At 23.9% G+C, this 25,046-nt stretch overlaps 2 protein-coding genes across 11 annotated transcripts in view; both read left to right on the top strand.

The window, feature by feature from the left end:
* Nucleotides 1-9,714, top strand: part of LOC129610437 (uncharacterized protein DDB_G0283357) — a 165,039-nt gene extending 155,325 nt beyond the window's left edge. For 4 of the 10 annotated variants that reach the window (XM_055523007.1, XM_055523008.1, XM_055523010.1 and 1 more), the window contains 3 exons: nt 745-906; nt 1,702-1,739; nt 7,815-9,714. In XM_055523007.1, the coding sequence (XP_055378982.1) occupies nt 745-906; nt 1,702-1,739; nt 7,815-8,937 (1,323 nt within the window). In that variant the 3' untranslated portion in view covers nt 8,938-9,714. Of the gene's footprint in view, nt 1-744; nt 907-1,701; nt 1,740-5,639; nt 5,656-7,814 lie in introns of all 10 variants that reach the window. The other 6 variants (XM_055523013.1, XM_055523015.1, XM_055523014.1 and 3 more) reach the window with 4 other exon arrangements.
* A 4,813-nt stretch (nt 9,715-14,527) lies between these two features.
* LOC129610388 (insulin-like growth factor-binding protein complex acid labile subunit) lies at nt 14,528-20,097 on the top strand. Its single transcript, XM_055522954.1, has 4 exons — nt 14,528-14,711; nt 14,781-15,865; nt 17,434-17,590; nt 19,994-20,097. The coding sequence occupies exons 1-4, from the start codon at nt 14,528-14,530 to the stop codon at nt 20,095-20,097; spliced, it is 1,530 nt and encodes a 509-aa protein (XP_055378929.1).
* Nucleotides 20,098-25,046: the final 4,949 nt, after the last annotated feature.

A 25,046-nucleotide genomic window follows, 5' to 3' on the forward strand; every position in this document is an offset into this window, starting at 1 on the left:
AATGAAAAAATTAAGTCAAGTAAACAAGATATAGACTGCGCTCTGTATAATTAGTGTATAAATGCTGTTCAATTTAAGTGTTCAAACTGCAGATGTCATCTAGTACGACCAAAAAATAATCTAAATTACAAATATTAGAATTCGGCAATTGAGTTTATAAACTTGCTGCCATTGGTGTTTACAACAATTTCTTTATTTTTTTTTCCCAATTTTGTACGTTTTATAATTCTTTTTTTTTTGTAGTTAAATATAAAAAGTTTTAGCCTTTATATAGCTTTTTTCCTTTACATTGTAATTCTTAAAAACATATACAATAGTGTTCTATAATCTTAGGTTTGTAATCCTATGAATTGTTGATGTTTTATTAAAAATTTTAAAAGATATCGATTAAAATTTTTCTCAATTTAAAAATTCAATTAACAAAAACAATTATAAATTAAAATTATTATTTTTTATAACATAATATTGTAGAATTGCATTAATTGAATATGAAATTGGAATTAAATTTTAATTGATATTATAATTTGAAGATTATTATATTGAGAAAATAGTTATTGACAGAATGTTGACTTTATAGGATGCCATTCTGTTTCTAACTTAAAATTATTACTCATACATAACACAATATTCTCCATTATTTAATTTAATAAAATATTTTAAAATTAAAAAAATTTTTTTAAATAAAAAAAAAATTTTTGTTTTTTCTTTCTTCCACAAAAAATTAAAAAAAAAAAATTACTTTAGAGTCAAGTTGATGATCGTGAAAGAACAATACGTTTTCAAAAGAATTTAATTGAAAAATTAGAAAATGAAAGTGAAAAATCACGTGAATCATTTGCAAATCCTTCCTTAAATGCTTCAGCTTTAGAAAAAGAAGTTGTTAATACAGCAACACAAACAGAAAGAGTAAGTATAAGACAGTAATCTTTAATAATATTAACATACATATTCATAAAATTAATAAATTGGTTTTAAAATCTTTAAAATAAATAAATACTGTTTTTTATGGTACTTGATCGAATTTTGATGCTATGTTTAGCTAATACATCTCTCCTAGAGCCGAAGCCCTTCTACGGCATCGGACCACATACTATTCATTGGGAACTAAGAAAGAAATCGGAGAGGGGACGGTGGGAGCTCTGGAAAAATTTATACACAAGTTGCCCGAGTACGAGGGCGGTATAAATCGAACGGGTGTTGTAGGATCGCGCTTCGCACCCATGGAGGGGGCGCCACAATAGTTAACAATCTATAATCTATAATCCTATGTTTAATTATTGTACCGATTTATAAGCGTGCTCCAAAAGAAGAAATAATTTCTAAACCGATAAAATACCTACATGAATTTTTGTCCGGAAATCTGTATCTAAATCAATCTTTTCATATGCGGCAGTTTCTCCCATCTCGTTTGAAAACGGAAAAATTCAGAGACTTAGAATTTGGTTCAAATACTTATCATGTGAAACGGGAACCTTTTACACAAATGACCGGAAATATGATCATTGTGCTAATGTGAAGTAATTTTACAACCAACATGTTTTCTAAATTTGCTTATATCAAAGCTTCCTAGTACCTTATTTTACCTTCTCATCGTGCGGTCTTAACTGTAATTCAAAATTAGTGATCAAAAATATCTCAATATTAATAAAAAAAAAATTATTTATAATTATACAAAAAAAATTTTTTTTTAATAAATTTCAGGTTCGTCCATTATCAATAGGTCAGGAGGGTCTAAGCAGGTATAAAATTTTGTTACATTTTTATTTAGAACTTAATTTCCTTTTTCTATTTAAAATCAAAAAAAATTTTTTTTTAGTTATACAAAAAAAAATTTCTTATTTACAAAAATAATTTCTTTTTTTTTCTTTCTTTTCTTTCCATTTATTTTTATTTTAATTTTTATATACCCACCAATTTTAATTTATCTTCTATGTAATTATACAACTAACCGGCATTTTAAATAACGTTCTTCGATTAAAAACAATAAGGTTCAAAATGAATGACATTTATAATTACAATTTAAAATATCAAAATTTTATTAATAATAATTCTAATAATTTTTCAAGAAATATCGTAAAAAATTCATTACCAAATATTTTTTATCGTATAATGCAAAACAATTTTCAAAAATTGCAATCATTACAAAATTATACCAGCTGTAATATTATTTTAACAGATCATGTTACAAACTCTAACACTATCGTACATAATAACAGTAATAATTGTAATAATAGCAATGATTGTAATAATAAAAATAATAATAATTACCTCTGCAACAGTAATAATAGCTGTTATGCTTTAAAACATATTATTAATTTCAATTATTATGATTTTTTCTTAAATATAATTAATTTTCTTTACAATTTTATTGCAGAGAAATGTAATATTATTAAAATAAAATTAAATAATTATAAAGAGTATATAATTAGTAACGCTAATAATTTTCATTTAAATCGAAATCAATGCAGAAATTTTATTAATTTGTCTATATTAAGTGATCGAAATAATTTTTTCATATTAAATTCATTAAATCGAATTAATTTAGCTTTGAGATATTTAATTATTAATAATCGTTTTGATTCGAATCCGTATTATTATAATAATATATTTAGTTTATTTAATTTTATACAAGGAAGATTATTTTAAAAATATTGCAAATATTTTATTAATTTTTGATTTAATGTAAATATTATTTTATAAGTTAGCTACTGTGAAATATTTGTTAGGTACGTAGCCATTAAGTAAGTGTTGTTTCTTTGCTATTTTAAAACAAATTTCATTACCATTTACGGTCAAGCATTTCCGATTCACACGAAATTTTTTAAAAATAATTTTTTGAACGTGTGATTGGCAGGCAAACGAATTCTCACAATAATTATTGTCGCCGACAAGAAATGTGTTTGATATTCAGTCAGCCCGTTTAATATTTGCTTTTGATAAAAATTATAATTACATTCAAATCAATTTTAATAACCTTAAAATATTTCGAGTTCAACTATTTTAAACAAATTTAATTTTATTTACGTTAGCTTGTAACTTTTCATTAGAATTTTTGAGTTCAAAAAACTTTAAGCTTACAATATTTTACTATTTCTTTCTCAATTATTATCTGTTAGTTCATGAAACAATTTTGACATGTTAAACATTACCCTGGTAACAACTAAAACAAATCGCGAGAAAACTCCGATATAGCAGTTCACAAGACAATTATTGAATTAAATATATTTTTAATTATGTATTTAAATTGCATTTTATTTGACTTTAAATAAATTTGCTAACAATAAATACAGTGAGAAAATTTTTAAAATAGAAAATCCGCGAATATGCGCTATAGGATTGAAAATCATTGCAAAATCACACGATTTCATCATGGGAAAATAAAAAAATTTTAATATCTTCTTCATACGTCATTTATTTAAAATAAGTAATAAAAACTTTGAAAAATTGTGTGAAAGTAATGTTCTTTTCAATAAAAATCATCATATACGTTAGTTTTTAGTATCAACATTTTATTTCACAGAGCTAATTAAATTATTAATAAAAATATTAATGTTGTATTTAATATGCGCTGGATTACGTCTAACATAATGAAAATTTTTTTTTTTTTTTATTAATATTCCCGTTTTTATGTTTTGTAACTTACACGAATTATTGTTTTAGATTTTTTATAGTTAGTGAATTACATGGGTTCCACCGAAAAGTAACTGAAAACTTTATTTGTAATAGAATCGTTCAGTGACTTTAACTGAATTATGAATTTGAGTAACATGCATATATTGGAAGTATTCTAAAATGTAAAGGAGTTGAAATTTTAAAATATTCAGTGAATTTTTTGAATACTTATATGATATTAATATTCAATATTAAAATTTTAATTTAATTCTATGAAAATTCTTTAGTTCAACTAAAATAAATGAATATAAAGACGTCTATTGTGAGTAACAATATTGGGTTGAATTCCAAATATCTTTCTCACCCGGCTTTGACAACATAGTTATCTAGTAGGAACAAAACTTTCTATAAATTTTACATACTCGTAGGTATACCGTAAAAATTAATTTGAATTTAGTAGAGACATTGTATTTAGTAGAATTCTTGCAATTAAAATTTTTTAATTTTATATTACTTTGATTTTTAACACTTTCTCAAAAAAATGTTTGAAAAAAAGTGCTTATTAGTTTCACTCTATACGACGGACGTCTGTCCGTGGACATGTGTACAAAACTTCTACAACCCTGAAGATAGAAAACTGAAATTTCTTATGTGCATAAATCTTTACTAGAAATTTATTTCCGTAGAAGAAAATTTTCTCCTAGCTCTCCCCTAAAACCCTAAAGCTTCCATTTTTCAACTATTTATTGCAGCAAAACCATAAGCATTTTTCAAATTTTGCAAACGCAACAAAATAAAGACTGGCTTGTTCTACCATGGCATACCATATTTAAACTTTAGAAAAACAAAGTGCCTATTTAAATGCACCGTTATTTAAAATCCGTTTTTTCCTAATTATTAATATAGTTTTTCTTTTAGACCGCAAATTTTAGGAGTTAGGAATTTTAGCAACTTTTAGATACTAATTAAGTAGTTCATTTTGTTGGAAGAAAATTTTTTTCTACCTCCATGACCTTTCAAGTTATCGCCTCTGGAAATTCGTAAAATTTGCATTTTTAGCACCTGATATTTCCGAAACTGCTAGCTTTTCCAAATTTCTATAAATGTAGGAAGCTAGCAGAAGATGCCAAACCATCAAAAAATATAATTTCCTTTCTTAATTCACACAATTAGCTCTTAAATTTGAGCATTACGTCAATGCTTAATTTTTTTTTGTTTTATTTTTAAATATGTATTGCTCATCCTAAATATATGCAATTTTTCAAATATATTCGTATATGGATGAAAATAATTTTAATAATGTAGTAGCTTAATATTACTATATAAGTATCTATTACTACATAAGTAGTAACTTATCATTATTAAAATTAATTATCATGGAAGCAAAACAATCAATTTATCGTATTCAGTTATTCGGCTGATCTACTACAGTTACTTTGTGTGGGATTGCATGTATAAACTTAAAGAAATTTCTAAAACACCACATTTACCTACATTATTTTTGTTTTATTTATAGTTTTAATTAATAAATTATAATTAATGTAATTTTTAATAAAAATGAAAAATAAATTTATAATTTTTTTTCTTAATCTAATTCAAACAAATTTTCTTTCTTTTCTTTTCTTAAATTCTTTTCATGCTGCTCTTTTCATGATTGCAATTAAAAAATCAAAAATAAAAAATCAAAAATGAAAAATTAAATTATTTAAATATAAAAAAAAAATGTGGATTTTCATGTATGGGTATTTGGTTATTAATATTATTGTATGTATGTATGTAAATTACTTCTTTCATCTTGTATTTAATAAAAATAATTAATAAAAATTTTTAATTATTAACACTTTTAATTAACATTTAATTTAATTTTCTTTTATTTTAATTGATTGTAATCGCAATTTGTACTAATGAATTAATTATTTAAATAAATTCAAAATTACAAATATAAAACAAAAATTAAAAACATATAATTAAATCGAATAAAACAAAAAAAAAATAATCGAAATTGTTGATGTATCGAAAATATGTAGACTTCAATTTGATCAGGTACTGTTATGTGATTTAATATTGGCAGTTATTTTATTGTGTGCCATTAACATAATTTGTATAATACACATAACATATTCATGGGTTAATGATGCAAATTATAATTCGTGCCTTTAAAATTTAATAAAATTTTTAATTAATTAGATTTTGAAAACGAAATATTAAAATTAAATTTATATTTTAATGTTTATTATTAATAAATTAAAATTATATTTATACAAGTTAAATGTATAAAGAAAATTTCGACCTAATATATTTTTTTGTATAAATTATTTAATAAATTAAAAAAAAAAAAAACAAGTTTTAATTTTAATTGTAATCTTGTGTGATGTGATAATATTAAAAATAATATGATTAAAGAAACCTATAACAATTATGAATATATGGCAATATGCAATTACTGATTAAAAAGCTTTGCTTCATTAGTATTAAATTAAGATTTTAAAAATTCAATTTAGTACATCTATATGCCAGCATTTCCATAAAATGTGATAGTGTTATACCATTCGAATCTTTTCTACAATTGATCAATTTTGGAATTTTTTATGTTAAGTAACTAAGGCAAATTGATTAATCAAAACTTGTAAGCAATTTTGATTTTCACTTTGATAAAAATTGCTTGATCTTACATGGTACATAGTATGTTAGAAATATTTTTGGGAATGGATTCGAAAATTTGTTCTTCTGTAATTCTTGAATTCGGAAATTTTTTATTTCGACCAATTAGATTTTTGTGAGGGAATTTGAATTGAGCATAAGGGAATGCAAAATATATATTATTTTTGATTTTGAAATTAACAAAATCACAATTATAATAGAACTCTAAAATTATAATAAATACAAGGACACAAAAAACCCCCATTAAAATTTTTAACAGTTTTTGCAAATTGGCATAATTATATTCAATTTTGTATAAAATGTATTTTTATTTTATTTCTATAGAAAAAAAAAAAGAAAGCCTAATTTATAATATAAATATTTTTGAAATAATTATTTATTGTACATTAAATTTCTTTAAGATTTTATCCTTAATAATTATATAATATATATTTAATAGACTTGTTTACATAATTAGAGCGTGAAACTTCTATTTCTAAATAAATTTATTAACGCCTAAAAAATTCTTTAACAATATTAAGTTTATTTTAATTATTAATTTAACGAGAGCCTAAATAGAATCATAAAATTATGTAAAATTTTTGATTTTATAAAATTAAAAATTTAATTCAAAAAATTTTTTTAAAATTGGACTTTTAATTTGTCATCACACTGTTTTTGTCCAATATTTATGGATGTTTTCCCGAAATATCAATTAGTTTTTAAAATTATAAGTATTTTCCTAGATTTTTTATTTCATAATTGCGTGACAAATTCTACTTTCTGTAAATTATTTGTTTCAAAAGATCTTTACAGTAATTGCCTTATTTATGCAAATAACAAAATTGAAGTCCATATAATATTGAAGTAGAAATAATAATGTTTCAGTCTCATTGTACCTAATTAAAATCAAAATTCCTATAATATTTGAAAATTTTGTATAAGGAAATTTTTTAATAAAACCAGAAAAAATTATGTAGATTCTATAACAAGCCAATTATTAAACGCAGATTTAAAGGTTTTTTATGTTATTTTCAAAAAGCAGTTAAAAATATGTTAATTATAAAATTAAAAATAGTAGTTAAATTGCCTACATAATTATAATTAGAATATTATAAAAAAAAAATACTCACTATTTCATAACGTAACTTTTAATATAATTCTACCTTTTGCATGCTTCCAAATAAAGAATTATGAGGTAAATTCTTATATTATTACAAAATGAATATTTTTATATTATTTTAGTTTTGATGTTTATATATAATTATATTTTATATAATTAATTTGAATATTAATTAAAATTTTTTTTTGAAATACATTAAATTTTCATAAAATGCGTTTACATGAGGCTTACAATAAATTATTATTTAATTGCTTCAAAAAAAAAAAAATAAAAATAATGTATTAAAATTAATAATTTTTTGCATGTATATTTTTCGTATTATATTCCAATTATTTAGTATTAAAAGCTTTTGCTTGTACCATTAATATTAATAAAACCTTATTATAATATTTTATTTCATAATTTTAATATTTAAATTTTTTTTTATTTGTTTTTTTAGAAGTAAACCAGAATATACAAGTTATACGATTAATATTCCAAATTCGGGATCATCAACAACAACAACTACAACTGAAATTATATCACCATCTGTTACTGGTATAAATTTTTTTAATTCAAATAATAATCATCATCCAACATCAAGACGTCATACAGTTATATCAACAACATTTACTAATTTATCAAATAATCATTCAACAATGTTACCATCAACAAATAATAATAATAATAATAATAATAATCATTCAATTATCAATGGTAATAATAATAATAATATTAATAATAATAATCATAATAATAATAGTTATAGACGAGCATCAATACCATGGGAGAAATTAATATATAAACCAGTTAAAACAACATTAATTGGTGAACCAATTTCAACAATAAATTATATAAATAGCAATAATAATAATATTAAAAATATTATTAATGATAAAAATAATGATAATAGCAATAATAATATTGATAAAAATAATTCTCCTATAATACCACCAACAATTTTAAAAACAACAACAACAATTATTTCTTCACAAATTGATAAAAATAATAAAAAGAATTTATTAAATAATAAAATGATTGATTCCACAAAACGTTATCAAAATGAAGAAAATGGCAAAATTAAAGAAAATTATTTATTAAATGGTAACAACGGTGGTATAGAAAATGGTAGATGTGAACAAAATCAATCAATATATCAAAAACAACAGCAAACACAAATGCAACAACAACAGCAGAAACAACAACAACAACACTCAACGAATATGCTATCAAATTCAATAAATAATAATATACAAATTGATTGTAATAATGCAACAATTTTAAATAAAAATTTATTACAAAATGGTGGAAATTTTAATAATAATGAAATTGATATTAATATGAAAATAAATAAGAATAGCAGTAATAGTAATGGTATAATGAAATTCAATTCAGATAATCAATATAATGGAAATGCAAGAAATTCAAAATTAAATAATCTTAAATATAATTTTATTAATAATAATAATAATACTAATAATAATAATAATAATAATAATAATAATTGCTTTGATGTAATTGTAACTAAAACAAATACAAATAAAACTACTAGTAATAATGGATCAGTTACAACAATAGTCTGAATAATATAAAACAAAAAAAAAATATCTAAGATATTGTTATACAAATACACGTCATATAACTATATATAAATTATATTAAATACACATTACATAATATATATTTATTTATAAAAGAACAAAATTTCAAAAAAAAATATATATATATATACATAAACACAATATATTGTAGAAAAATGATTGAAACGCTATGGCAATATTCTATATATGAACAGAAACTGAAGAAAACTATTTAATAATTATTATTAAAGAATAATATAACAAAAAAAATATTCTAAGAATAATTAATTAAAAGTATAATAGGTAGGCTAAAAATAGGGACTGATTGATAGAATGGAAATATAAAAATTAAATAATTAAATAATTTATATAATTAATTTTAAATTATTAAAAAGAAAAATATAAGAAATAATTTGGAAAAATTAATGAGAAAAAATAATCAAATTTAATTTTTATTAAAATTTTTTAATTTAATTTAATTATTTTTTTTTAAAGTATAACAGTTATAATTTAATTTATTTTTTTAATTTTTATTAATACATACATGATTTCTAAATACAAACAAATATTTTGTTAATTTTTTTCTGTAATTTAGAATATTGTTCAAAAATATCAATAAAATCGCAATTGTCTCAAAAATTAAATAAAAATAAAACAAATATTTTAATTATTAATGTTAATTTTTTTAATTACAATTTAAAGAAAATTTTTATTAAAATTTATTTTGTATTTAATTATGAATATTTTTGTTTTTTTTTACATTATTTACCTATTTATACAATTTAAACTATATAGAATTAAAAAAAAAAAATATTTGTTTTTTGTATAAAAAAAAATATTTAAAAAATATGAACAAAAAAAAAATAAATAAACAATTCGAAAGCCTAATATTGAGGCTTAAAATAGTAGCACAATAAAATTATGAAAAATAATTTTTAATTTAATTTTATTTTATTAAATATTTTTTTTTTAATTTTTTTTTTAATACATTAGCTATAATGTATACAATAAAATGTATGTGTATATCCTGTTTAAATTTAAGATAAATAGCATTTTTTTTTAAATTTAATTTTATTAATAATATTATTGAAATTATAAAAAAAAATTAATTAATTTATAAAAAATATTTTGTTCCTTTTTAAAATACAAAAATTTAAAATAGAAAAAAAAACAATAAAAATAATATAATAAAAATGCATAATTAAACATATTACGTCATAAAATATAAAATAAAAAAAAAATTATTGTTTTTTTTCTTTAAAAGTATTTTTTTTTTGTTTTGAAAAATTTTGTTGTCTCTTGTTTTATTTTTTTTTATATACAAGTTATTAATAAACCAAGAAGCCCTTAATATTTTTAGGAACTGTGTATCGGGGCTCATGTAAACATCGTAAACATAGTTTCGCATCTAACTTAGAACTTAATAATAACTTAAAAAACAAAAAGACCCTGCTGCAAAAACTAATTTTTTAATGTTTCAAAAATGAAAACACAAAATTAAATATTTCATTATTACGAGTAACAGTAATATCAAACAACAGTAAAAACAAAACTGAGTGTTTTTGCGTGTATAACATCTTAAAAATCCTTAATTTAAAATAAACCGTAAAAGAAGTACCGAATTATCAAACATATTTTGGCAGCACGTGCAGTTTTCTATTGTCGAACAAAGGAGAAATTTAGTACTAAGTTGGAACTTACTACTAATAAGTTGGACTATGTGTGAAAACAATCACAATTATTTCGGATTATTTTGATTGATTTAGTTTAGAGTGTATATTAATTCAGCCTATAATGAGAAAGAGAAATTTTTAAAAGGAAGGGAAAACTGTTAAAAAAATATTCCGATACTTTATTGAATTTTGGAATTCGAAACCTACAATTGTTTAAAAAGAACAAAAAATATTAGATAAAAACATAATTTGTATAATATTATAGAATTTTGTTCACATCTAGAGCCCAATATATAATTATAATTTATGGCTCTGGATTATCATTTTCCAATTTTGCTACATTTCAACTCTCTAATATGGATTAATAACCTATTAATTGTATTCTGGTTTGATCAAGGAATATTTAATACTTTGGTAGCTATCCATTAAAATATAGCAAACTGTATTAACTAAATGCTTTATTGTATACCTTAAAAATCTCTCACCTTATATCTTATATGGTATACAAAATTCTCTTAGACAAAATTAGTCGTTTGTGAATTTCGGTGTTGTACTCGTATAATAATAATTATTATATCTGCTTATATAATATTATAACAATGATTATTGCTGCATTTAATTCCGTCCTTATAACCATTTAAAGAGCTTGTAGCGTTTCATTATACCTTTGAATAATTTGAGATTGCTATTCTTAACTTTGCTATTTAGTAATTTAATTATAGTAACTTAGACAATTTTGCTGGTTCAAAATAATAATTAAATATTCAAATAAATATACTTAATATTAAATTAAAATTGACATTTCTATAATTATGCCATGAGGATTACATATCTATCTGAAATTCACATTATAAAATCTAATCTCATTTTAATTCTTTGACGAAAAAATACTTTCCCATTAAACATAATACAAACCATTTTTTAAATAATTTTTTAATTATCATCATTTTTTGAGGGGGGCATTAATGTTTTTATTAATTTCAGTTCTTTAAAATCTCTATCATATTCCTTATGAATTTTAATTTTATACTTTAATCTCATAATATTTTCAATTAAATGGAGTATCATTTTGAGAAGTTCCGGAACGAATTTAACTTTTTTAGCCCTTTTCAATCGTCTTATCAAAAGTACAATGTGAAAGCAAAAACCTTTTAATAAACTAATAAAAAATATTGAAAACTGATTCTATATTCTGGAGACTACATAGGTCAAACAGTAAAAATATCGATTTCTTAGGTATTATTTTAAACACTTATTCAATTTTCAATATTTCATTGAAGTCAGTAGATGAATTGTTAAAAAACTGAAACGGGTTGAAGGAGATTTGCAGAAAAAATTTCGAAATATTTAAAAAAAAATAATTTTAACTTAAAATATCAGAAACAAATTTAATTTATTCTCATTTCTATTTTAATTTAATTAAATAATTTTTTCTCCTATTATTATTTTAATGAAATTTTTCCTCTTAAAAAATATTATTCCTCTAAATTATTATTCATAAATCAAAATTATACTTTTGATAAAAACTCTTTGTTACTGAATATAGCTAGATAGTAATGCATTAAACATGAAACTCACAAATATTTAGATATATTGTACTATTTATAAACTAAAAACAAAAAATTAAAATAAAAACAAAATACATTTTATGTAAAACACATACTACAAAAACAAAGCTATTATGTTATCCTGTAAGGATTAACAAAAAATAAAAAGAATTTAAGATCTAAGCAAAAAAAACTCATTGATTCTCTGCTCCTTGCTATAATAAATTAAAAATATAATAATAAAAAATTAATAATTAAATAGAATTATACAACTATATATACATAAATATATTTATATACACATATACAATAAAATAATAAAAATCAATAAAAATAATTTATTTATATATAAAAAAAAAAACAAAAATCATTATTAACAAAAAAAAAAAGGAATGAAAAAAAAACTGAAAGTAAAACCTATAAAAATGCAAAAAATTACAAAAAATAAAGAAAAAACTGAAAAGATAACCTAAATTAACCTTGTTTCATTGCAATTTTAAATTATTAGGCGAAAATTTGACTGAAATTTGACGAAGGAGAACTTTGTTCGGTATATGGAGTGAAAATTTTTGAGCCTAACGTAAAGAAACTTAGAATTATTTCGGAGTAAATGTACACTGAAAAATTAACTACTGTAGTGTTTCTGCAAGTTCAGAATTATCTTTGGTAGTTTCTAGTTAGGGCTTACATAACCTATATATCTCTTACAAATTGAAAAAGTTTAAAAAATGGCAGAACTTTATTCTCTATTAAAAGAATTTGAAAATGTATTATTCGCTTACTAAGTACTAAGTTAAAAATCTATCAAAAATACGATAACCTTTTAAAGACCAAGAGTAACAAGGACCAATGATTCCCGCTGTTATTTAAGAGAAAAAGCGGAACGGCGAAATCAATTGAACAGTATTGTGCATGAAAACAAAAAGCATTTTTCCTTGAAAACAAGAATTTAGGCTATTTGAACGACGTCGGTGAAATTCGAAGCAGTAATTTCGCTTGATTCTAGGCAATCCCATTTAAAATATGTTCATTTCATATAAATTTTGACATTTTACTGCGTAAAATTGGCTCTTGTGCTGTTTTGAACTCAAATTAGACATTTAATGCGGCAGTTTTCTAATGTAGTAAAATGTCATTAGCATGAGACGTGTATATATACTGGTGTATGTTAAATGTATGCATTAATAAACAACGATATAAATTACTTCCAGATTATAGTACATCTTAAGAAACAAAAAAAAAAATTTTTTTGAACCATTGCATCAGCCAATTTTTGCTATTTTTTGAATGATTTTTAATTTAAAAGGTTTGCAAAATTTCTGTTGCATCAAGAGTCTACAGTAAAAACCAAACATTTTACTATTTTAAATTTTAAATATTCTTTGAATCCGTTTATCGTAATTCTAACTTTTACAAATTACCATAAATTTAATATTTTATTGTATTCAACCTTTAAAGCTTTTTCAAATTACTTTTTAAAAGCTTTGCGTAAAAGTTCTGTAACAATGAAAATGAAACCCAATTTAAATTTTCAAAGTTTATTCGTCTGACCGTAGTATTTTTCAAAAGTATAACAGTTTATGAAAAAAGCTTTTTATAGCAGCTTTTTATGTAGAAATTTAATATGAAATAATAAAGCGATTAATTATGACATACAAAACGAAAACGGAACTGAAGTTTGTGAGTAAAATAAATTCTTGTTAAATAAAATTAAAATATGGAAGAAAGAAAAATATTTTCAAGCAGTTATGTACCAGCTTTGGCAGATTTTTCCTCAAAAGTTATTTCTACGTTAAGTTGTCAAAAATGGTCTGAACTTTAATATAAAGTTTTTGGAATTTTTTTAGAGGTTCTTGATTCAAAGTAAGTTAATGTTAATCCTAACACAATATAGAACTCCATTGGTATAGTAAGCGACTACTTTGATTGACGCCAATTTAAACAAAGCATCACTTAGTCAGGATCTTGTCTTTCATACTTAAAATCACGTAAATTTCACTTAGAGAGAAGAGCAAAAAAATTATTTTAGTATCAAAAAGTCTCTAAAAGCAAACAAGCTTTTAAAACTACCTTTCGTAAAACTATCTGTATTGATCTTGCAAAAATATTTGGAATATCATTACTTAAACGTACGTAAGCATATAAATGACAAAATAATAAAAATAAATCGCAAATCAGAGAGAATTTTTGCACTCCCAAACTTTTTATGTTATAATTCACTATCTTCTTTCTGTTCAGTGAGCAGTTTAAGATTTTAGTCAAAGTGAAGCTGTCGAACAAGAAAGTCTTCTATTTTTTTAGAATTTAGAAGTGATAATGATTAGCAATACTTTTGAAAAAATTTTCTTGTTTCTAGTAAACATCGGTTTGTTTATGTGTCATAGTAAAAGTAAAACTAATCTCGAACAAGAATGTAAACTGATAACGAATAGTAATAAAATGCGATTAATGGAATGTTATGAAATTGAATCTGTCAATGAATTATCAAATTTATTAAGAGATAATTGGTCTAATATCGCAATCATTAATAATCACAAAAAAATAATACAAGTTGCCGGTAAGTAAGCAAATAAATTTTGTTGTTTACTTTTGTACTTATACAGTTTTTACTTTATTAATATTTTAGCTGGATCACCGCCGAATATATTGCAGACAATAGAATATTTTGATCTTTCTCAAATAGGACATTTATATATAGAAAGTGGTGCATTTAGAAACATGAATTCATTGAAATTTCTAAATATCTCACATGGAAAATTAAATGACTTGAAATCTGAATGGTTTACTGAAAGAAATTCAGTTGAAGTTTTAAATTTTTCTCACAATACTCTAAACAATTTAACATCAACAAATTTAAAAAATCTAAAAAATATTAAGGAAATTGATTTTTCTCAGAATAATCTGAAAAGTATTCAAAGAGGAACCTTTAGCTCTTTACGAAATTTACTTATATTAAATTTGGATTTGAATCTTTTGACGGAAATCGATTTCGGTCAAGTGCCAAAACTGAAATTATTAAGCATCAATGAAAATCTCTTAACTAAATTAACTTCAGATACGTTTATCGAGATGCCTCAACTCGAATCAATATTTCTTGTTGATAATCAATTAAATGAAATTGAAGAGGAAACTTTTAAAAATTTAAATCGGCTTAAATTTCTTGATTTATCATCTAATCAATTACATAAAATAGGAACTGATATTTTTAAAGGGCTACATAAATCCAAAATAAATATTGTGGATTTAAGTAATAATAATATTGAAAATATTGAATCTGGAGCATTTAATGGATTACAAAATTTGAGAAAACTAGATTTATCGAAAAATTCAATTGGTAAACTACGTAGTTCAACTTTTGATGGTTTAGATAATTTAAGGCGTCTTTCTTTAGGAGAAAATGATATCGAAACAATACAAAATTTTACATTTGCATCATTACAAAATTTGGAAATACTTGATATAGCTGCAAATAATTTAAACTCTTTGGAAACACTTATATTCGGAGAGTCCTTATTGAATTTAAGAACTCTAAATATATCGACCAATAACTTACCGAATTTAAATATTGAAATATTTTCACCCTTAACGAATTTAGAATATTTAAAACTTCATCAAAATGAATTAACAAGAATTGATTCAGACTTGGGTTTAAAACTAAAAAAATTGAAAAAACTACATATTGGACATAATCACATTGAAGAATTGACATCAGTATTTATTGAAAATTTGTCACAATTAACTGAATTTTTGTTTGATCATAATAAAATTACCTACATACCTATAACTAATAATAGTTGGCCGAAACTTGTAAAAGTTGCAATTGAAGCAAACCCATGGCAGTGTGCTTGCCTCGATGAATTTCTAAGATTTCTCACGTCACGAAATATAAATTTCTGGCGTAAAATTTATTTTGATGGAATGAAACCGGTTTGTGTTGTTACAAATGTTAGCTTTTGTATAGCAGATACCAAACTTGCTGAAGAATTTGAAATACAAGATATATACGAACGTGCTTGTCATTGCAGTTAGGAAACTATTTATTAATTTATTGTAATTAATAAGAATTAATTTGTTTGTGTTTTATAATATAATTTATACATTCTTATATTTATAATTAAGTTGTAAGAAACTGCCACTTGGTCATCTTAAGCAATACTTTTAGTTTTGTATCGCTGAAAAGCTTCTTACTTTTAATAATACTGTCAGACGACGCATAATTGGCATCTTAGCCTTATCTTAGAAAATTAAGTTTTTTTTATTTGGTTTTTATTTTTAAAAATTGTACTAGTAAAAATTCTATTTATAGCTCGAAATCAACATAAGGCATCTAATTTTTGGGTTGTGTCTAGACGAAGATTTTTTAAGGTTTTGAATAAAAATTTGCTTCATAAGAAATTTCTCGGAAACTGTGTAAAAATAATCAATTTTTCATTGTAAACATTCTATAATTTTTTAATATTTCTCTATAACAACATTCAAGGGGGTGTTACCAGGTATTTTCGATTCTTTCATGCTAATAATTTTCATAAGAATGCATGCCTCAACTAAATTAAATAGTTAAAATACGCGAAAGAAATTCATTCGCTTGGTGTCAACTTAAATATACATGAACTGAACACTTTTTATGTTTTTACAAGAAAAGCAGTACCATAACGTAAACTTTCGAAATTTGCGTAAGTTTACGTTCTTTAAGCTCTGCCTTACTAACACTTTACATGTTTTAAGAATATTTTAAAAAATTCAACAACTTTTATTGTTCTAATACAAACTTTCTTAAGTTAAGTTCAGGGTTAGTAGGGTTAAGTTCAGGGTTAAGTTCAGGGTTAACAAAAATATTTACATTGAAATTTACAAATTACGGTCAAAATTAAAATAAATAGTAAATGTGCTTCTACTTAATCAAGTGCACCATAGCAAATAAAAATTAACAATCAACGTGGAAACCATAGTAAATACCACTCTATTACGATCCAATGTAAACAATTCTAGTAAATTTTTTCAATGTTGTTTTTGGACAGACTACTGGTCAAATCAGATTAATTTTTATTTATTTACTTATTTAGAGTATAAAAACAATAAAAAACTTCTCCAATTTTACTAAATTGAAGATTGGTTCAAATGCTGTTTTGGATTCTTAAACTTACTGATTTCGAAATGTTTAATCATTTATAATTCTAATAACTAAACTGAAAATGAATTACTTTTATTTAATTTTAAATTAATTATTTTCGATAGTTACAAAACCATTTTAATTTCTTTGAAATTTTATTGGTCCACAGCTTACAAAATTCTTTCATAGCTTTCATTATTTGCCAGGTCGAGGAATTGGTCTTGGTACCGGTCTTGGTCTTGGCCTTGGACGATGTGGTGGTCTTGGTTTTCTCTTTATTGGCTCAGCATTTGCATTTGGTATAGCAAAGGCAAATGCGATAGCAAGTACCATCAAAATTCCAAATATACTTGAAAATTTCATATTGGTTTCTCTTCTTAATATTCAAAATTCGTGTTTTAAGGAAAAATGAACGACTTTTGAAAATAAACTGAATTGTGAAAAGAAATCACAACACGCTTTTATAGTGAATTATAATTCCACTTTGTCAATAAAGCAACTTTATTTATCATTTTAAGCTATGCTTTTAAGAATGCAAATAAAGATTTACAAAAACAAGACTATTTTAATAAAACAATATGTACAGAATAATAAAATCTTCCTGGGAAAAATTAAGCTTTAGAATAAAATGTTTTTTTACTCAAAAAAAAAAATTTGCAAAATTTGTGAATTTTATTTGTGTTTCGAAGAATTACACACTTATTTGCCGGTTAAATAAAAAATATTCGGAAGTAACTTTGTGATAACGCGTTTATAGCTTTAAAAGTTGAGAAGAGAACAAAAACATAGAAGAGAAAGTTATCAAATGAATAATTATGTAGAACAATATAACTGGTTAACGACCTCAACGATTATCAAGACACATAATATAGACTTTGTTTAACTATGCACTTTGTATCCCTCATGTGCAACTTATGTTTACCAATATCGTACTATATGTGATATAATAATGATGTGAGAAATGTGTAATGCAAATTTAAAACTTTAATATTGGTTTACTGTTACTTTTTAATTGTAAAGTTTTGAAGAAACATGTGGCACGCTACCTTGTCTCACTTATATTACCCCGGTTTCAAGAAAATACTTGGAGATATGAATACTCATTGAGCTCAATGAGTAAGCCTTAATATTGAAGATGATATTAAGGAAGCCCCGCTCGAGCCATGTGCGCCTCCTTATGATGGCAGAACAGTTGCGCTAAATGTGTATGATTGTCTTTTTATCCTGCCGAGAAAATCTACAAAGAAGAGTGTCATACCGAACCAATTTATGAAGATGATATTTTACTGATTGATCTCGTCCAAAGCAACTCTGGGAAAATCCTACTTAGCTGTATACACTTTGACTCCCCTCCAAGCAAAACTGCAAACTTTGACTCCCCTTCAAGAAAAACGTAAAATCGTAGTTATTCCTTCCCAAATCTTATGGTTTACACCTTTATTAATATTAAAAAAATCTCAATATGCATTTTTTCTTTAACTTCATCTGTATTTTTAAATTCATTCTAATAATCCTGTATGCGATAGTTTCAACTGGTTTTGATTGACGTGGTGTTGGTTTTGAACAATGTGGAGACCTTGGTCTACGTCCAAAGGATTCTGTATCAGGTTCAGTAACAGTATTTGGAATAGGTACAGCAAAACATGTAGCAAGTATCACAAAACTCCAAAAACGCTTAAAAATTTCATTGTGAAAATTAATTTTTCTGGGGCTTTTCATTCACTTTTCAAAATTTGCTTAGAATGTGCATTATTTAAAAATATTTCAAGGAAAGTCTATTGTAATTCAAATTGTAAAGTTAAAAATTAATTGACAATGACTAACCCAACAATGAAGGTAGATGGCATTGAATAACGAATATGACAAATAATATTGCTTCTTGAGCAACAACAGCAATTTTGAATTTCACTGCAATTCGGAAAATATTGAATAGTTACATTGATTCATTTTGAAAATATCATCTTTTTCTACCTTACTCAATGTTTGTTGATAACTGTTACCTTGGCTCCCGACGTATTCAATAAGGTTTCGTTTTAAATTGTGAAAATAAATGAAATTCAATTGAATTTATTTGAACTTATGAATATTTTTAACAAATATTACTCGGTATTCTTGTCAAAAAGTTGACATTAAAAAAATTTCTCGTGCGAAATTTCTCATGTAATTGAAACTAATTATTTTAAAGTTTCCAGACAAAATTCTATATTTTTATGATAATAAGACGACTTAAGTGAACTTAAGTAATAAAATAAATTGATGCAAATTGTGAATTTTTGGGAATTGAAGCCTTACTAAGATAGTGGCTACTAAAAATTCAAAAATTAGTTTTAAAAAAACTTGGTTTGGGTGTGTCTATTAAACTTAACAAATTTCAATTTAATTAAATTTAGGATCTAACTTTTTTCTTTTTTTATTGAAAGTTTTTTAGAATTATGGAATATTCCTAAAACAAAATTTGAGTAGCAATATTAGACTTCCCTCAGCACGTTTTAAAATAATGAATAAATTCTGAATAAGGTTTCGAAAACGTATTTTTCTTGTCACAATTCATTGCCAATTTACATATTAGTTAGGTATCAGTTATCTTGTTTAACATAATAAAAGGATCACTGATTCCAAGTTATTTGCTGTAGTATCAAAGCAGTTGTTTAAAGCCTGCATACAGTTTTTTAATTAAGGCAGTATTAACCATTAAAATACTGTTGACATTGTATTTGAATTGTCAAAAGTTAACCGTTCAAATACAGTAGCTGAACCTGATCGAGAGTCAGCTAGATGTAGACCACCACATCGTCCAAGATCAATACCATGTCTATCAAGACCATTTGTTTAAATTCACTTTTATAATTACAAGCAAAGCTTCTGTTTTTAAATTAAACTAAGATAATTGACTGTAAATTAACTATGAATCTCTCCAAACAAATCGGATTAAGGTATGAACCGAAATATAACCAAAATGTTGGTATACTCTAATTAAATGACAAAAGGCCCCAAGAAAACAACTACAGAGTATTTGTAAATATTACAAATATTGAAATTTTTGAAATCTGCGGCGTGATTCATTATAAATTCAATGTTTGTCACCTTAGTTACACACAATCCTTTTGAATTTTATGACTGAAAGGTAATCTTTATAGTGGCAAAGGAATCTTTAATGTCATTGTTATTTCTTCAATCTGAAATGTTTTACAAATAAAATTCTCATAGTGCAGTCCTTGAAAAAAAAAAATTCAATAAAATTCAATAATATTCGAAACTATAAAGAGAGCGCTTTTTCCTTGAACTTTTAGCCAGTTACCATTCGAGCTCATTTTCTTTATAAATCCTTAGTCTCTTTTCATGCAAACTTTCCAATAAAATTGAATTCTTACACAATTTGGTCTTTGGATCTCGAATTTTTACATAAAAATAGTTATACCATATAAGTATAGTTAGATAGGTTGGAAACTACATAATTGTGACAAGTTTTTTTTTTATAATTTTTATCCAAAAAAGAAATCTGATCTGGATATGATGAGGATAATAAATTTCGAACTTTTTATGAAATTTGAAAAGGAACAACTGTCCCAAAAACTTAACAGATATGAAAAACTAATAATGTTTTTTTTTCTTCCTTCTATTTTCTCTCTTTCACACCTTCTTATTACTATTTCTGTTTTCAATTTCCTCATTTCCAAAAGAACAGCTCTTGCGAAACGAATTGGAAAAACAGAAAATAAGAAAAATAAGAGGAATAAGAGAAAAAAATTACATTTGTCATTTAAAATAAAATTTTTGTGCCATCACGGTCATCACTTCAAATGAGGCATGAAACATAAAGTGAGATACAAGACTTGAAAATAATAACGAATTTGGAATCAAAATAAAAAAATAATAAAATCAGAAAGTGAGGAAAGAAATTTTGAAAAATAAAATTTTAATCAAATTAACAAAACAAAAAAAAAAATTCTGTGTGAAAAAAAATGTAAGAGTGAAAAACAAAAGAAAATTAAGATTTTTACATGTAAAGGACCATGAAACTTTAAACGTATGAAAAGAATAAAGATTTCGTTATTAAAGACTAACGATAATGAGTCGAATTGTTTAACCTAAAGGAACTAAAGAGATGCTATAATTTTGGAAAATTTTCATGTAAATGACCTTAAAATATGGAAATAATTTCCAAAAAATTGAGTTTTGTACCAAAATATTGTAATGAAAATTTTTTACATTAGTGTGTTTAGAATGATTTTTGAATAAAAAGAATGGTGTTAATAAACTTTAAAATCTTCAATAAAAATTCGAAAAAAATATTTTGGCTATGCAATAACGAAATTTAAAAAAAAAAAAATTGTAACACATGGGTCAAGGACTTCTTCGAAGTGGAAAATATTAATCCGAAACAAAACCGAGAAACTCTTTTTAGTGATCATTATAAATCAAACGTTTCCACTGGGATCACAATGTTGGCAAGGACAACTCTATCCTCACTTATTGATTTTATCGTTTATAAAAATTTCTATATTAAATTTTAGAATAATGTTTTAAAAAATTCATTTTAACTGGGAACAGGACGTAATCAATTAGTCAATTAACTTCAACTCTTTCAAACGGAAAGTACAGAACTTAGTCACTGAAACTGCTTTGCCGAAATTAAATTTTTAAATATAAAATAAAATAAAAATTTTACAATGCAGCTTTTACTTGGAAGGTTATTATTACTTGAAAATGACTTATTGTTGCAAAAAAACAAAATGGCTGTTAATATTTTTATCGTTATCTAAAATCCATTTTTTCCAAATTATTGTTACCGTTTTTCCTATAGAACGCAGTTTGAAGTAGTGTGAAATTGTAGCAGCTATTAGACAACAATAAATAGTTTATTTTGTTAGCAGAAAATTTCACTCCACCTCAAGTTATCACCTCTGGAAATTTGTAACTGCAGGCCTTGTCGAATTTCTATAATAACAGAAAGGTAACAGTAAATGTCATGCCATTAATAAATATAATTATTTTTCTTAACTCTATGTGAGTTATCCTTAAATTCAAGCATTATATTAACATTTCTTTAATTTTTTTTTGTTTTGTTTAAAAGATTGCTCATCCTAAATATATGCAATTTTAAAAACTTCACATATAAATGATAGTAATTTTAATAGTGTTGAAAATACGCATAGATTGTTTTTTAAAACAGAATTTGCATTTGTTGAGGGGAAAAGTGCTACATTACAAACCATTTGTTTGTTCCAACTTTATTTCAAGAATTTTCTTAGGTATGATTCATATTGAAAAATCAATGCTACAATAATTACATTCATAAATCAAGCAGTGCTACAAAGTCCTTTTTCGAAATTTCTCATATAAAAACCTGGATTTCATCATAATGTTTAAATCTGTATTAAATAGCTTTCAAACTATAGTCAGCTGTTTGCATACCAACCATTATACTTATAAATTCTATATGTAATAGAATAAATAATTAAATATTTTCAATCCCTGGTGTTGCTTAAAATTAGCAAACATTTTGCCTGAAAATTAAAATTGATTCTCCCATTTTGTTTTCGCATTTTTGACAATGAATTAAATGACATCTTGATCTTTCGTTTTTTTGAAAGACATTCTCGTACCAGTAATTTGATAAAAGTTATGTCAAATTGTGGGACCATTTTTCTTTTTCTATCAGAAATGAAAAACTAATTTTTTGGTGGTCTCTACTACATTTTATAAATATAAATTTCTTTTTGATACTTTTCAGATTTAAAAACAAAAAAAAAATGTAAGAGAAAAACTTTTGAATTTTTTTCATTATAAACTTATAAAATTTTATTAACGAAAAGTTTATTTTCTGGTTCTTAACTGTAAAAAAAAGATTATAAAATAGAAAAACTACACCAAATGTACGAAAATGATCTCAAAAAGGAAAAAAAAAATTTTCGGTTTCTAAAAAAATTTTTATTTTATTAATTCAAAAAATAATAATAAAAAAAAAAGGAAAAACAAAAAAATATCCTGAAAATTTTCCTGTTTTTTTTTTCTACTCTGTTTTGAAAAATCTCATTAACAAAATATTTTTTTCATTTTCTTCTTATCTTGTTCTTATTACTTATGTTTTTGCTTTTTTTTTTGTATTTTGAGAAAAATTATTTATTTTAAAATAAATTAACTTTTCTCAAAAAGGTTTTTTTTTTTTTTATTTTCCTTTCAAAGGATCTATTGTTTTATTATTCGATTGACGAGAGAAAGTTTACACAAATCAGTGGCCTCAAACACAAACCGCCTAACTCGAGTTAAGACAAAAATGAGATATGTTAACCAGCGAATTCTCCGTTTTGAGTTTCATATGCTCACAAAATTTGGTGGTTCTACGACTGTTGTAGCCGGAGTTATTGTCGAATTCACACATGACCTAACTCGAAATGGCAACTATGTGCACTTGCACTAATCGCCTAAATCGAGTTAAGAGCAGAAAACATCTTTTTTATGTTTTTGACAAACCACTTATTTCGAGATAGGCTATTGTTGCAAATCGAAATTAGTGACATTTTTTTTTATTTGTATGAGTTTTTACAACCGCTTATCTCGAGTTAAGCTTTTATTGCAAAATTAATTTTGAATTTTTTTAAATACTAACTCGACATAAGCGATTTGTGTAAAATAATTATTGTTGGTTGTTTAAACTCATCTCGAGTTAGGCGATTATTGCAAATGCAATTATATTCCAAAAGGCTTCTTATGTCGAGTTAGGTTTTTATAACGCGTGCAAATAAGAACAATACATCGAAGTTAAGCGTTTAGTGTTCGAAATAATACATGATCAGTATAGAATATTTTTTAGTTTTTTATAATAAAAAATATTTTATAACGCTTAACATATTATTTTATGTGATATATAGTGTAGGTACTTTATGTCCATGGTTTAAAACTTGTTCACTATAGTTAAAATTAAATCTTACATTCAGTGACAAGGAAGATAGTTTTTTTTAACCCAAAATATAAAACATCTGCACAAGTTACCTGCATTATTAATGCTCTAATTACCCAAATATCCCATGTTTAAGATTTGAATTTTTTTATTTAACAAATAATATTGTAGGTCATTTCGTGATTTACCTGCGACAAATGTTTTTTTCAATTGACGGAGTTCCCATGTTAAAATGACACGTGGCTAGCTACCTGATGGTAGATTGTTTTGCCTTTGTGGTCTAATTGTATTATTAAACAAAGTGTTGTTTTATTACACCCTTGTAAAACACATGTTATTAGGAAGATCAAATTTTTGTGTTTAACAAGAGTTTTTATTCTAATTATTATAATTTGCAAGGGTTTTCAATAAATAAAATTGGTACATCTGGGAATAACAATATTTTGTTATACTTTTTATTACTCATTTCCGTGAGATAAAATTTCTTCGATTTTCAAATATTTATGATATTTTTGTTATTTCGAAGGAAGTATTTTTTACAAAGACAGTTATTTATTATTTTTTTTAAATGTGCTTATGTTGGAAATTGTTAAATAATATAAAAATTATCCAATATAAACTTTATCCACGTTTAATCAATGTACGTTAAAAGTTTTGGAACTTGCTAGGAGAGCTGAAATGATTGTGGTGGATATTAGATGTATTACATTATATTTGAAATTAACATAACGGATTCAAAGTGTTTTTAAGCATAGAAATTAGCGAAACTGGTTCTTTAGTAAATAAACAAGTATCAACAGATCTTACTTTGAAAACCGAAGTAAATACAGTTTTGAAAACCGCAATTGACTTTGGTCGTGGTGATTGTATTAACAATCCTC

Source organism: Condylostylus longicornis, unplaced genomic scaffold (assembly GCF_029603195.1).
Source record: "Condylostylus longicornis isolate FDR11 unplaced genomic scaffold, ASM2960319v2 ptg000044l, whole genome shotgun sequence".
Lineage (NCBI taxonomy): Eukaryota > Metazoa > Arthropoda > Insecta > Diptera > Dolichopodidae > Condylostylus > Condylostylus longicornis.